This window comes from Primulina huaijiensis, chromosome 2 (assembly GCF_012295235.1).
Source record: "Primulina huaijiensis isolate GDHJ02 chromosome 2, ASM1229523v2, whole genome shotgun sequence".
Lineage (NCBI taxonomy): Eukaryota > Viridiplantae > Streptophyta > Magnoliopsida > Lamiales > Gesneriaceae > Primulina > Primulina huaijiensis.
In genome coordinates this window covers 4,906,013-4,918,025 of record NC_133307.1, presented here as the reverse complement: position 1 = coordinate 4,918,025, position 12,013 = coordinate 4,906,013, and the positions used below count along the sequence as shown (strand labels likewise).

General features: G+C 33.9%; 1 protein-coding gene across 1 annotated transcript; it reads right to left on the bottom strand.

Annotated features, from left to right (window-relative positions):
- Positions 1–6,689: 6,689 nt before the first annotated feature.
- On the bottom strand, positions 6,690–9,379 carry LOC140965473 (growth-regulating factor 6-like). The gene is made up of 4 exons (XM_073425541.1): positions 8,840–9,379; positions 8,414–8,587; positions 7,995–8,322; positions 6,690–7,585 (listed from the first exon to the last, which is right to left on the bottom strand). The coding sequence occupies exons 1-4, from the start codon at positions 9,138–9,140 to the stop codon at positions 6,940–6,942; spliced, it is 1,449 nt and encodes a 482-aa protein (XP_073281642.1). The 5' UTR covers positions 9,141–9,379; the 3' UTR covers positions 6,690–6,939.
- Positions 9,380–12,013: the final 2,634 nt, after the last annotated feature.

The following is a 12,013-nucleotide window of genomic DNA, read 5'->3' as shown; positions in this document are numbered from 1 at the left end:
AGACTTTTATAGATTAAGGCCATGATAGGACCAAGACAAATTATTTTTTATGTTTTGAGTTTGATTCAATTCTATTATTTATTTTATTCATTGATTGATGATATTTATCATGTGTTATTTTAATCTGACAAATTAAATTGAATATTTGTTGGTTAATCTAAAACCTAAAGGCGATAGATTAATATTTGCTTCATACATCAATCAACACATGATTAAACCGGCTAGAAATTGTATTCTGTTTCAGTATGCGACTTTAGGTTGAAAAAACTGGAATTTCATAGCGACTTAATGCAGTTGAATCTAATTAAATTCAGTTATGAATAATTGAAATGTTAGATTTAATTAGATTTATTAATTCGAGAAATCATTTAATAGATAATTTTGGAAATTTCGGCGTGAATTAAATAATTAATTTATTGGATTTAAATTTGACATGTGGATTATAAGTTTGTCTTGGTACCGTTGTGCGCCTTAGTCGTTTTTAAATAATTTGAATTTTCGTCTAAATTAATAATTTGGATTATTTTTGCTTTAGTTAATTTATTTAAATTGTCTAAATTAGTTTCAAGTAATTTATCTCATCTCACTTGAATTTGATTAGCCTAAATTAGGAAAAATAATTCATATTCTAGTATTTAAACATCAATCTATGTGGGTACGATACCTGGACTAATCATCAAATTACTATTACTTGGCCTAGTCCGCTTGCTAGATTTATTCTCAACCGAAATCTTCGGTCAAGTTTTTGGCGCCGTTGTCGGGGATCGAATTGTTTAATATTAAGATTTATTATTTTCTTGAGATTAGGTTTTTATTTAATTTTGTTGATTTTACGCATATTTGTATGTTTAAAGTTTGTTTATTTATTTTGATGAATTATCTAACTGTGCACGAGCCGTGCTAAAGGAGACACGGAATTAGAGCCATTTGATATAGAGATTGATAATACTTTCGACGGAGTCATAGAGCACAAAGGGAGAAATCCTCAGACTCTGACGTGAAAGAACAATTAAAACCAGAGAACAAGGCTGAAACAGCAGGGGTGGAAGTAGTCCAACGAGAAGGATGATCGCACTGTCTATGATCTCACTAGACAAAATACTGGAGGTTATGGTTCGAGCATCACTCGTCCTACTGTGAAGCAAACAATTTTGAGTTGAAGCCATCCATTATTCAAATGATACAATATCAAGTGAGATTTGGCGGATCGCATAATGAGGATTCTAATGCGCATCTGAAAGGATTTTTATCTGTCTGTGACACAATCAAATTTAATGGAGTGAGCATTGATGCCATAAGATTGAGACTATTCCCTTTCTCTTTGCATGGTGAAGCAGCCGAATGGCTTGGAGATTTACTAGCTGGCTCTATTACTACATGGAATGGTTTGGTGGAAATGTTCATAAATCAATATTTTTCTCCCACCAAGCTAGCACAACTGCGTATGGATATTTCATCTTTTCGCCAGAATGATGGGGAGACACTACATACAACTTGGGGAAGATTTAGGAAGATGTTGAGGAGGTGTCCTCAAACGTTTTCAGAATGCCGCTAATAACCAACGAGTAACAAATGTTTTTTCTTGTATGGATCCTATTTCAATGGATAGTTGATGAGTTGATCCACTTACACGTATTGCTTCTATTGCTGTATCACATTTTTGTAATTTTGTCATTTGTCAAATATTTAACTTTGAATTTTCTTCTTTCTTCGTTTTTGGTTGGACGATTTAATTACATTATTACATCTCAAGTCTCAGGGTTCAATCTTTTTATTAAATTTGTTGCTTTGGAGACTTCGAAGTTTTTGACTTTGGTTATGTTAAAAAAAAACAAAAAATTTAAATATGTATAGTTTCAATTTACAGTTTTAACTTAAAATTTTTTTGACTTATCATTATTTTCATTCTCGTGTGAATATGTTATGTTTTTTTGAGTCAAATGTGTTAATATACTTCGATTTCACAATAATTAGACTATAACATCGAAGTGAATGTCGTTTCTTAAAAATAGAAACTTTACAACTAAAAAATTTAATTTATATTTTAGATTTGCTATATAGATATGTGTTCATCTTTCTCATCTTTTATTATTTGTATTTAGACGTGATAAGATGGACATATATCATTGATTTTAAATAATTGATTTGTCTGTTTTGTTTATGATGAATTATTATTTATTCATTGAAATTTTTATTATTTCGAGACATAATTATCCAACATCTTTGAATGAAAAATTTAAATTACCATTATTTGATTTAGAGTGATGCATAACCTAAAATATAAGACAATATAGACCAATTTTGAGGTTGTAGTGTTCGTAATTTGTCTTGTGAAAAAAATAATAATATGAAAATAACTGATTTTTTGGTGAAATATATAAGTACGTTGAGATGTGAAATAAACGAGAGTTGTGTGAGCGTAATATTGGACTGAAATTTTTTTATGATTGTAAATTGTATACATGTGTTCAAAAGATAGAGTCGAAAACTTATTTAAGTATAAGTTTAGTTTATTTAAAGGTAAAATATATGTCTAAACTAAAGATAACCTTAGATAATCAAACCAAAAACGTCACAAGTTTCATTTCAAATTAGAAAAATTAATTACTAAGAACAATTATGTGTTGTCGATGGTGGTGAAAGAAATGGAGAAACCAAGTGAGAATTCAAAAAATCAAGAGAAAATAAAATGGAGTAAAACATGAAGTGTAAAGACTCAAATAAACAAAATAAGGTTATAAGAAAAAAAACAAGACAAATATCAAAGAGATTAATCAACTTCAAATCAGATGATGAAAAAAACATGAAAATCAAATATTTAGTCAACGAAAAGCAGAAAAATTTAAAAAGTAAAAAAGAGATTAAAAAGATATTGAATGATTCAAAAATCAAACAAGGAAAATATTGGAGAAATAAATAATGGTTCATTGAAATTATAGGTAAACTGTGGAATAAAATTCGTTATTGAATAATCTGTGAAAAAATTATGTGTCTACATTGATTTGCAGATTTATGACCAATATTCATAATGCAATCAAGTTCATTACCCACGTGCAACGCATGTGCTTTGTCACTAGTATATATAAAGTTTGAGGTCATTAGTAGTGTAACTTTATGACACCAATTAGTTTTTACGAAAATATCATGTTCATTTAAATAAGTAATATTTTTCTATAATTTACTCATAATTACAATATATAATTCATTTTTAAATTCAAAAATTTACATATTACCTCTATAAATAATATATTTAATATAATTGCATCATCCTTATCCAAATAATAATTAAAAGCTATAACAAAATTTTATGATCAACTAGATTTATTAATGATCATGACTGATATACATAAGTCATTAGTTTATACATGCATCATGTGTGCATCATTCTCTAGTACAAATAAACTCTGAACCGATGATTCGCATAATTGGATATCATATGTGGTTTGTAGCTACCAAAATCACTTATGTTATCAAGATCCTACCAAAATAAAGCCTATATTGCTATCAATTATTTCATATCCACATTCGTATAAAAAAGCAGAGAATTTATATTATTTAACTTTTATTTAGGAAAAATGGTTGATCAATAATAAAACGTCCACTACTCGTTTTTCTTAAAAATTACTATAATTTTTTTCTTTTTTCTTTCTAAATTCGACGGAAACATATGTATACATATAGGTAAAATATTTTGACACCATCTTAAAATAAAACATACCAACTAAATTTAAAAATTCAAAGGAAAGAATTCAAAACATAAAATCGTCATTCGTTTTACCAGACCTAAACTTAGCAATATTTCAAAATAAAGCTAATTCTAACAACCTCTCAAAAACCACTCAAAAAGCATCATAAAAGTCGTAAAAATCTTTATCATAAACTTTAAATCATAAATGCGGAAAAACTAGCGCTGGTCCTCGGGTTGTGTGCACATTCAGTCCAGTAAGATCAACCATCAAGTCCCTCAACATCACTATCATGCTCACCTGCATCGATCACACTTAGTGAGTCTATTGACTCAGCAAACCATAATCATAATAACAAATAATACATATATATACATTCACATACAACAGTGAAAATACTTTTACTTAAAATAACATTTCACGAACGTGCATAAACTTAAACATAAACATTTTCCTTTTCATCATATATATACGTTTTCCTTTTCGTTGAATTCATATCATTAATTGTGACTTTCGTATTAGCTGAAGGTCGATGGATTCATCTACGTGTAACCACAGTACTGGGCGGCGGGGACATCAACGACACTTTCACCCATCAACTGAGTATTGGCCTTACATATCATCGTATCATTTATCATCGTATTAGTCACAATTACTTCACTTCCTTTAACATTTCATATTTTCATCACTTTATAAAATTAAAGCATGCATAAATCATTTTCTTTTAAACCAAGCATGCAACATATCTTTTAGTATTAACGTTTCACAATAAAATTATTTAAACATTTTAACATATATTACAGCATTTGGGGTAGTGCCATGACGTCTACCCATTTTTCAATGTAAAATAACCGTTTTACCCCTAGACATAAAATTTCTTGATTTTGACTTTTTCTTGCTTTCATTGACTCTAAACCATCCCAAATAATTATTTAAGCTTAAATTAAATTTCTTGTATTTTCATTTAGCTTAAATTCGAGGCTTTTGATTTAATTTCATAATTATTAATTCGTAGAGCATTTAATTCATGAATTAATTCAAACTTTCATATTAAATTCTTAAATTTTAAACATAGATTTTTTATACCTAAATTACCCTCGTGAACCACGATTCGACCCCTGTGAACCTTGGTTCAACCCTTTAGCCCTTTAAACTCAAAAACTGAACCCTAGCTTAACCCTTCGAACCATCTCTCATTTTTATCGAACCACACCCGAGCCACCTTGAGCCAACCCCTGACCAGACCACCTAGGGACCCTAATGGCCAGACATGACTCGACAGACCAGCCCCTAGCCCACGATGCACTCACCAGCACGAGCCGCGACCGTCACATGCATGCAAGAGCCAACTCGACGAGGACTCCTCACCCGAGCCACCACTCGAGCGCAGACCCTCGAGCCCCTCACTAGACCACCCTAAGACCTAACTTGGACCCCCTCGCCAAGCCATGGCTCCTTCGCATAGCTGCAGTTGCGGGACCACACGGGAAGTGCCCTAACTCACTAGGACTCTCCCTTAGCCTTTGTGCGTGATGTCCTAACCATGCTAGGACTCTTCCTCACACTCAACCACATCCAGCCCGAGCCCTAGTCCAACCGCAAGCCGTAGTTCCCCATATCCTAGTACACCATAACATGAAATTTTCGTTCAAGCCCTATTCCAATCGAGTGCAGCCTTTAACCATGCATCATATGGCCTTTAAACTCGTGTAAAAACATCCCTCCATGATCCTCTAACATGGCAGCCCCTTCATGCATAATAACATAAGTTTTTGGAACATGAAATCATACTTTGATAACACCACAAGCATAAAAACGAAAATATTCACAAGGGAATCATGTTTTTCATGCAAACGTAATTCAAAACAATAATAGGGTGTGATAGATGAGAAAAATGATATTTATGGCGTGCCTTTGCGTAGATTACGCACGAAAACGTTGTGGCGATTCGAAGAACGACGACGTAGAACCTAGGATGATTTTTCCTTGCAAAAATCGTGCTTCCCTTGCGGAATTACTCGTGTGTGCGTGTGTTTTGAGGGGAGGGGAGAGGCCTTGCAATTGAGAGGGGTGGGGCGTGAGTTTGGCAAGGGTTTTGGGGTAGAGTTTAGGCTTATTTATTTGTTTTAAACTTCTAGTGCAAGCCTAGGCCCATTAGCATGGTGCAATAGGCCCAATAAGCTCATTAGTGTATATTTAAAATATTTCATTTAGGAAAGTTCGTGAAAATATTATCTGAGTTCTCAAAAAGTTCATATTTTCGTCGAAATCGAATACCGTTAAAAATATGACTCGGCGTATAAAATTACCTCCAAACTCCTTATTATTAAAAATATCATAAAGCATCAACCTTATTTTAAATAATTAAAAACAATTATTTAATAAAAATAATTTCTCTGTTTCAGCCATCGGTCTCCGTTCCTTGATCGCATTTCGAATAACCTTTAAAAATACAGTTCTGTGTAGACAGTACATTTTATACATGTAACCATGCACATCATATTCAATTTATGCAATTAAAACTATTTAATTAGCTATTTTTCATTTCCCCTAGATTTGCATGCAAGTTGTATTACGTCATTTTAATTTTAGACCTTACACATAACCTATTTTGGATTTTGCTCCTCTAAAAAATCAGAATTGAGTTTTGATTTTGTAAGTTGGTTCTTTTCAGCTAGTGATCTTATTTTGCCTGAGTGGATATATATTTTGATGTCAAGTCAGTATTTTTCGACACCACATCAATATTTTGCCAAAACAAGACCAAAAACTTTTTTAAAAAACCTTAGTTACAAGACCAAGTCTCAGTTCTGACTATTTGTAAACCCGAAAAAAAAAAAATAGCCAAATTAGAAATGAGATTCCGCCAACAACCAAGTTTTTAGTTCACAAAATATCAAGAAAGCTCTTTCTAGTGAGTATATCATCTAAATTCCCCAAAAGCCAGCATGCTTCCTTCCTACCAACCTCAGAAAAATGAGAATAAACATAATATACCAGACAAAATCATACAATTTCAACATCAAATAGAAGAAAATGAGGCAATTCGACGACTCATTTCAACATTCAGATACAATAAGGACCATGATAATAAAGTTAAAAAGGAAAAATTACATTATCTTAAACAAATTAATCTCTGATATGCAACGTGTGCTAAGACAATAAGACATGATCACTGGCTTAAAGATGGATCCTTCAGACCTGGAGACGAGGTACATCACAAGTTTTCCATTTCGGGTGGTGAACTATTCCCTCAACTGCTGTTAGACCGTGAACCGAATGCTGATTGAGGGCTATTATCCTGGATCTCTATGAGGTTTAATGCTTTAGCATTAACGAACCCGAGGGAGCTGTTGTTTGTGGTACTCAATGCCTCTCCAAGGGGTCCCCCTTCCCACGATATCGGAATACAGTTGGCTTGGATTCGATTTTCTTCAGTAGGACTAATCTTGCCAAAGCCTAAGCCCATTCGGTTTGCTTCTTGAAGTTCATTTTTCGCCGAAGACAAAGTAGGAGACATGAAGTTTGAGGTTGCAACTGGGATAGAAATCGAGAGCTGTGTTCCGTCTGGTTGAAGATCAAGGTGATCGGGCCAAGAAAAGGTAGGACGCTGTTCTGAATGGCTTTTCGGCCAGTTATTTATGAACTGTTGAAGCGGAGTTTTAGATTTGTTTTCTTGATCATTGATGTCGTCTGAAGTACTGTGGTTTCCACAACTGACGATTGACGAACTCCTGTCTAAAGGGTTGAGTAAAGAGTCTGAAGAGACTAATCCGAACTCTGAACGAGGAGAGGATTTGTCATACTGGTTTTCCTTAAGACTTGTCCCTGAAGTCGCCATGGAAAGGATGGTAGCATGTCGATTCACCCCTTTCGTATTATCCTTCTCAGGAACACATCTGAGAGTGAAAAACAATTGGAATGTTACTGAGTTATAATAACTTATAAGTCGTAACAGCCCTTTGCCAAAAACTTTTCGATCCTGCATTCTATTGCAGCACAAATCACAATAGCATGAAAGTTAGGAAGAAACAATGGCCTCCATTACTAAATGTGATTGTCGATAGACACAAACATCGAGACATGATGCTTAGATGTCTGCTCAATTTTGGAAACTTTGAGAACCACACTTACCACCGAACTAGTGTAGTTTGAGATTTCAAAGGCTACTATTTGTATCTTTTTGTTCAACAAGTGAGTTAAGTGACTAAATTTTTTTCTAAGTAAAAGGAAAGTTCTTCAATCCTATCTGTAGTCATACTGATACACAACAAGGCAGGTAACACCATATGAAACCATAGAGCTTACCTATTAACAATAATATTAGGCATTCCGAGCTCCAAGCTGTGGACTTGTCGGTTGTGTGAGAGGCGGAGAGCGTTGGATACAGAGGAGGCAGGAGCCGCAGGCGTGGGCTTTGAGGAGTCGTTGGGCGTGATCGTGGTGGCGGAACGGCCAGTTTGGCCTTCCACAGGCTTTCTTGAACGGTGGCGACCTCTGTTCATGTGCCGTTCACAGTATTTCTGGTCAGCAACCGCATCTCTGGCGCACCGCCATTTCTTCCCATCCGTCCTACGGCACCGCCCCGGCTCAGGATCAGTGCTGGAGAATCCCAGATGAAAGCCACCCCATCCAACTGCCCATTTTTCATTCAAGAAACCATTTCACAACTAAAATAAAACATCACATTTTCCAAGCAGTTGGGGAAAAGCACAAAAATTACTCACATGCACTGGGTTTAAGGCCAGAAAAGGAAGAAAAACCAGAAGATTCCAAAGCTTTTCTGATGGGATTCAGAAGACAAGAAGGTACGGGAACATTTGCAGTTATATATTTGTAGATCAAAGCTTGGTGCTCTAGCTCAATCCATTGTGAGGGGGTAAGAAAAGAGCCTCTCACTCCTGCAAAAACCATTCAGAATGAATGATGAAAAGATAGCAAAAAAAAAAACCTTTTCTTGAGTAAAAAATATCCGAAAATTTCGAGAAAACGGTAGCATTTTAGGGGCGAATCTGTTCATTCCACCCACATGACAAGACCATTTAACCTGAACAGCAAAAACAAATCTTTGCCACTGTTGACAAAAGTCGCAAATTCTTTACTCTTACTCATCCCATTTTTGCACACATTTCAGATGAACAACTTGCACTGACCTGTGTTCTTGCTAAAGGGACTTGATGATATGTGTTGAAGATAAGGCCAAGTTACAGTCTGCGAATTTGGGGCAGAGAAACTGAGCATTTGCTGCTGCCCTTCAAAGAAATTGCCGCTATTACAAGTTTCGTTCAATTTAAGCTCCGTAAAAACATCTTCATTTAACGTCCTCTCTTGCTTCACAAATCCAGATCCACACCATTTAAGCTTTTTCGACTCGGCGCCATTAGCTGAAGCGAAGCTGCCATTTTTAATATTGCAATACGCCAAGTTATCGAAGCTTGTAACACCAAAATCCATGAGCAACCAGCTGGATTAAATTCACTCAGTTAAAATGGTGTAAAATGTTAGCAAAACTGGCGACCATATTTTGAGCTCGGAAGTGTTGTTCCATGTTTGGTGAAACAAGCTGGAAAAGGGAAGGATTAGAGGGCGAGACACCAGAGGAAGAAAAGGATACTGTTTTTAAAGTTTGTGGCAAACTCCATTGCTGCCTCAGTCAAGTCTCTGTACCCTGGACTTTTTATATCATGCATATAACATTTTGTATGTATTGGTATATGTATCTTTCTCGTCTTTTCTTATATTTATATATATAACCATTTATATACACAATATCCCCAATCACATAAGCAATACCGTTGGGGTAATGCTTTTGTCATGTATTGAATGTCCAACACAGTTTGATGATAGTGTTTTATTGATTCTTATGTGAAAAAAATTAATTTAATAATATTTTATGATTTTATCTAATTATGTTATTTATTTTATTTGTATACCTATGTGAGCTGCATAGATAAAGTGCTTGAATATACTACAAGTACCATGAAGTTCACAAGTCACGTGGATCATGAAATTCATTATGAAGTATATTGTATTCTAAATTCGTTAATCTTAGTCGATTCATCCACATAAAAGAATGATAAATTTTGTTCGAGCTTGATACTAATATCTGTGTTGTTAACGTCATGTTTCATTAGTATGAGCATGGAGATGACCTATCATACAAATGTGTGATCATATGACAATTACACTGAACAATCATCTCTTGGACTACTTTCCAATTGATTATCACTTGTCGAGTGGATTAGTATGTTTTTATGCTTGTACATCATTAGTCATTTGACCCGAGACAACATGGAGGCTCTACGTACTAGTACTGTACTTTGATTTGTTTATCGGCTCCACGAAGGTCATCAGGTAGCGATAATGTGTGTAGTTTTGACATATGTAGGAGTCAATGCATTGTGTTTGGAGATTCACTTCTCAACTATGGGTAGATATCTTATGTGATTTGATGAGTTAATAACGCAAGAAATCTCTAGTTAGAGTAAAACATATGCATTATAAAAATGTGTTATCTTAGTTACGCATACAATGGCCACTATAATTACTCAAAGATACATCACATTGTTATCGAATTCATTTTCAACTCTCCATATATAAATTGTTGCAGATTCGATTGGGATATACGTGTTTAAAGGAGTGCAATGTACGCTAACCATAACTTATTGGTTCTTACAGAAACTATCAGTAAAACCTAGGATATCATGGGATGATGTTACTAGGCATTCTTACCATGATCCGATGGTTGCAATCAAACTTGAGTTCTGACGTCCTTGATCGAGGGATTGATGAAAATAATGAGGCTAATCAGGATAAACTCGAATAAGAACAAATGTTGTCCTGAATCACATGAAGTTGTGAGAACAAATGTTGTCCTGAATCACATGAAGTTGTGAACCAACGATTAACTGTAGCTCTAAAATATTGAGGGTCACAAGTATTGAATTATGTGTTCCCGTTGAGATAGTCAAATTCAAATAGTTGAATTTGACGATTAAGTTTTATGAAAATCAAACATATTTATTATGAAGGAGTTTATAAGTGAGTTTCATATCTGTAAGTTAGTTTGACTGCTAATTTTGTGAGTAGAGTACAACTGCCTAATTAAGTGAATGAGTTCCAAAATAGGTAGTAGCTGCCAAAAATGAGTCATTATAAAATTTTGATATTCGAAATTTTTAATTTTCATTAAAATAATATATTTATACCCTCATCACAAAGACGATTTCTAATCATAGATCTTGATTATAATGGAGTCACGATTATTTAATTAGTAAATTTAGAATATATTAATTAAATATTAATTAAGTAATTTTGACTACTAAGTGAAATTTTTGTGGAATATTCTAGAAGAAACTAAAATTAATCAATAGTTATTTAATTATGTCATGTATTATTGAAAGTTGAAAATACTACATGAGATCGTGACTCAACTTGGATTAATTGAATAATTGAATTGGAGAATCCTAATACAAATCTAACTAATAGGGTCATAGTTAGACAGTAAAACATAGTAAAGTTTTTGATAGGGTGAAATCTCCTGAATTAGAATATTAATAGGATTCTAACACAAGAGTCATAGTAGGATTTTAAATCAATCCATGAAAATTATAAATATGATAGTGCATATCATATTAAGATGTTAGACTTTATCTCTTTCGTAACAACTCTCAAAATCGTCCACCACCTTGTACAAGACAAGGATCATAGGCAAGACTTCCCTCTTCCACCACCACGCCGCTATACCGTCGTAGTTCTGCCAACTTCCCGCGACCAATTCTCAATGCAAATTTATCTACATTTCTAGTGCAATCTAGGCAAGAGACAAAGCTTTCAATCATTGACTTAATTCTTGAAGATTGAAGAAAAGAAACTTTCAATTGATTGTTCCTCGAGATTTATAAGAATGATTATCACCGGTTAAAATCCGGAGTATTTTGGTGTCAATTGTTTGGAAAGTAAACGTAAATAACTCTAAACATCCTATGTATAGATTTGAATCTTATGACATCCAAGAATTTTGATTGTCAAAATGAAAATTATTTGGAAAATTTTAAATTTATGTTGTATCTTCCGTGCGAGAAAACTGTATTCCAACACATATGGGGTCGAACATATGATAGCTACGAGACCTTTTTTTTCTTAAGTTAATCGATCTCCTGACCTGCTTTCATCTTATCATTCTCATCGTTTTCCTTCAATCACCCTGCAAAAATGGAAATGGAATGAAATTAGACCAATTTGTCGAAGAAAATGGGATCTCATTTGTGATCCGTCATTCCAAATTTGTGACGGATTTTACATTTGTTGATCTCATTGGTGACCAA